The sequence below is a fragment of the Siphateles boraxobius genome, unplaced genomic scaffold (assembly GCF_051911475.1).
Source record: "Siphateles boraxobius isolate OS27281-9 unplaced genomic scaffold, OSU_SipBor_1 130, whole genome shotgun sequence".
Classification (NCBI taxonomy): Eukaryota; Metazoa; Chordata; class Actinopteri; order Cypriniformes; family Leuciscidae; genus Siphateles; species Siphateles boraxobius.
In genome coordinates this window covers 2,260,777-2,264,532 of record NW_027508734.1, presented here as the reverse complement: position 1 = coordinate 2,264,532, position 3,756 = coordinate 2,260,777, and the positions used below count along the sequence as shown (strand labels likewise).

The following is a 3,756-nucleotide window of genomic DNA, read 5'->3' as shown; positions in this document are numbered from 1 at the left end:
AACTTAATTATCTCATTAACTTTAACACTGCTTCAGTGTTACTTACAACACTCTGAGTGTGGACTCATATAAACTCTGAGAGTGTTAATTTACACTGGGGATTTTGCTGTGTGTAATTAAAAACGCAGTAGGGTGGATTATTACTCCATATGGCATTACAATGGACAGATTTAACAAGTTGTCAGCATCCTTGAACTAAGTTAAGTCTAACCAAAGGTGGCGCTTGAGGACCACCATATTGGCCTTGCACAGCTCCTTGAACACCGCTGGGTCAGGATCACTCTTGTCCATGGTGCAGAGAAGTTTGGCCTGGTAAACTTGGAGAACCGCCATCTTGTGAAGGGCTGACCCAACTTGGCTGTGAGCGCAGATGTCGCTCTGCAAGGCTTGGACGGTGGGCAGCTTTGGTCTTCCATCCGAGGGTGGGCAGAGATGCGCAGCGACGGCCTCTTCCACAGGGGGAAGTTTAGTGTAGCCCTTTTTCTCCACAAACGGGAAGTGCCACCCAGAATTTAAAACGCAGTATGGTGGATAGTTACCCCATGAGGCATTCGATTGGACAGATTTAACAAGTTCTAAATAGAACTATTAAATATTATTTGAAATTGTCAAATGCATAGGCCTTAGTAAAGCTATTATCCAGCATCCAAAAATTATAGATCAATTAAGGACTCATTTAAAATATGCCATGGAGTTCCTGTTTAAACAATTACATACTTTTAAAATAACTTTCAAATATAATGCATGTTTATTAATTTTAACAAAACATGCTTTTATATCATACAAAATGCAATGGGTGCCATATAACGTTGCACATTGGTTTCCATTTAACATTTTAGGCTTTCGATGCATATTGATTTGCTCATGTCATAACAATTGCGCAATATTCCGGTTTTCTTTTGTGTGTTCACCTGTTTCTTATGCTGTAGTTGACAGAATTCATTAAAGGGACTTGTGTGAATTTCATTGCTGACTGCATGGAAACAAATAACTGCAGGAATTTAAATCTGTATGGGATTTACATTTGTGTATACTTTGATTAAATTATATTTTTGATTATCTTAAGATCTACAAAAAAATCACCTGTGTGTTCATTATTTCATCTGTTTTACATGTGTTCATTGCCAAAATTCTGTTTTGTGAGACCTGCTTTGAGGTAACTCAGAGCGTCTTTATTTTCTTCCTCAGCTACTGCGGTTCTCCTCATTTCCTCCAGCACTCTGACCCAGTCTTCTTCCCCAGCTTCCCTCACTCTGGGGATGAAGAAGTCCAGATGCTGAAGAGTGAAGGCCGAGTCTGGCTTTAATGCGATCTGAGACAGATGCTTGATGTTCTGGTAAGCATCGGACAGAAGAGTTGACTTTTGGTCCTCAAGCTCCTGCAAATCTTTGTCAAGATAATCCATTACAACTGAAAATCTATTAAAGGATGTATTCTCATATTCTTTTTTAAAATCGTCAAACTCCATAATCATGCTTGCATTTTTGATGACGTATTTCCTGTTTTCTTTGACATGTCTGCTGTGGTGGCACTTTCTTGTGCACACGGTGCAGTAACCGTTTTTCATGACTTCACATTTGCTGGGATTCGAAACCCACCAGCAGTCAAACTCATGGCAGTTTTCCTCACAGACGGTGCAGGTCGTCGCCTTCCTGTGCTTCCATGAAGCACTTTCAATGGGGACCTTTACTTTGACGGTTTTTTTTACTTTAATGGGGAAGTTTTTACACTGTTCAATGTTTTCCTTGTTTTCTCTCATTGCCTCATGAATCTGAATTTTCTCTAACTTTTTTGACTCTTTCTCTTGAATTCTCAGCTGTAAGTTGCCGATGGACGCTTCAAATTGAATGCGCTTTATCAGTACATCTGAAGTAATTTCTAAACTTCTTCTGTTCTTTTCATCCAGAGACTGAAGGAAGTCCTTCATACCGTCCACACTATCTTCCCAGGCGTCCCTTTGAGCACGAACATGACGTTCTCTAGTGCGACGGGTGTCAGCCTGCCGATTGTTGAATAAGAAATGAACAGGTTGGCCGCTGTGGTCTCGTCTGCAGGGGATTTTAGCTTTATTAATGGCGCTGAGAACATTTTCAGGTGGCAGACCATCAGAGTGTGTGACTAAAAACACAATGTTGTTCATAATATCTTTTCCAAACAAAGACAGAATTGAACTGATCACATAGTTCTGTCTGTCTGAGAGACGATTCTTTGATGCTTGAGTCACATAACACACGGCATCTACTTCACAAACTCCATCATTGCTCTGAAACAACATGGATAAATTCTCAGCAACTTCCAGATCTCTTTCCAGTCCTCTAGTGTCTCCGTAACCTGGAGTATCAATGATGGTGAGAGATATTGGACTCTTTTTATGAAAGACCTCATACATGGTGATTTCAGAGGTTTGTGATTGTGATTGGTCGCTTGCTTCTTCTTCTTCTGTGATTTCATACCACTCTTCATCCTCAAACTTCACTCCCAGTAAGTAGTTGACCATGGTGTTGATGAGAGTCGTCTTACCAACACCGGTTTCTCCCACCAGCAGTAAAATTTTGTTTTGTTTACTGGTGTCTTTGTTGCCATATGTCCATTTTCTGACTTTTCCATTCTCATCAAGCACTTTTCTATCTGTGTGAAGACGGTATCGTTTTGGAGGACCTTGATGAATAAGAGTTGATCTGCTTGATGGAAGCATCGGCAGTCTGTAAAGTACAGATGGAGGCAAATGATTCTCAGAATATTTGTGTAGCAAGAATTCCAGACTATAAGAACATTTTCAACATGAGTAACATGTAAATAAACAATATTTTAATCCTTATTCAATTTAAATATAAAAGAAGGCTATTCCAATCTGATCTCACAAGAAAACATTACTATTTTATGAGGTGGAGTTTTCATATAGATTTGTACGATGTGATTCTTACGAAAATTATTATGTTTAGAAAAAAAAGTAAGCATAAAGTTCCACCCCTAAACCCAATTGTCAGTAGGCGTAAGCAGATTGAATTGCCATGAGATTGTGTTGGATATCTATATTTTATCTTGAGGTTAGCAGTCTTTGCACAGCATGTTCCACTCAAGCCTTGCAATAAGAATTTTATGGTATACGTTGTCAAATGCTGCACTGAGGTCAAGTAACACCATAACTGTAACATTCCCAGAGTCCACAGTTAACAACACTAGTACATAATCTGCTCTTTTAATTAAAAGAGGAGATTATGTACTATGGTGCTCCCTAAACCCAGACTGACACACAGCAACAACTGCAGTGTTAAATTAACTCTCCCGGTTGTATATGTGAGACCACACTCAAGATTGTTAAAGTGTTAAAATAAGACTGTTAAAGGAACACTGAAAAGTGTTAAATTACCACTGAAGCAGTGTTAAAGTTTATTAGATATTTAAGTGATTAGTGAAGCATTTTAAATATAGTTCTAATGATTTCTTAAGTTGTTTTCATTAGATTTAATAACAGGATTATTAACAGAGTTGATCGTACTAAATAATATACTTTGCCTTTGCTGTTTTAACAGTACTTTGATATTTATGCCAAGAGTCCCTTAAAATTTCATGACACCTGGAGCCTGTCTTTCTGCCATTTATGCTCTGCTTTTCTGCAGATTTGTCTAAGTGCTGTCATGTATGAAATCCATGCCCTGTTTCGTAACAGCAAGTCATATTCTGATTTGAAACCCCATTACTTTCTCCTGAGATGTTGATTTCTGACAAACAATTAGAAAATTAGTCAGATTTCAG

At 38.5% G+C, this 3,756-nt stretch overlaps 1 protein-coding gene across 1 annotated transcript; it reads right to left on the bottom strand.

Moving 5' to 3' along the window:
* Nucleotides 1-1,108: 1,108 nt before the first annotated feature.
* LOC143736433 (uncharacterized) lies at nt 1,109-2,695 on the bottom strand. Its single transcript, XM_077227133.1, has one exon. The coding sequence runs from the start codon at nt 2,693-2,695 to the stop codon at nt 1,109-1,111; it is 1,587 nt and encodes a 528-aa protein (XP_077083248.1).
* Between the last annotated feature and the right edge of the window lie 1,061 nt (nt 2,696-3,756).

What these genes read in the sequence shown, in the direction of transcription:
- LOC143736433 (XM_077227133.1), bottom strand. Translation starts at nt 2,695, where the DNA reads ATGCTTCCATCAAGCAGATCAACTCTTATTCATCAAGGTCCTCCAAAA.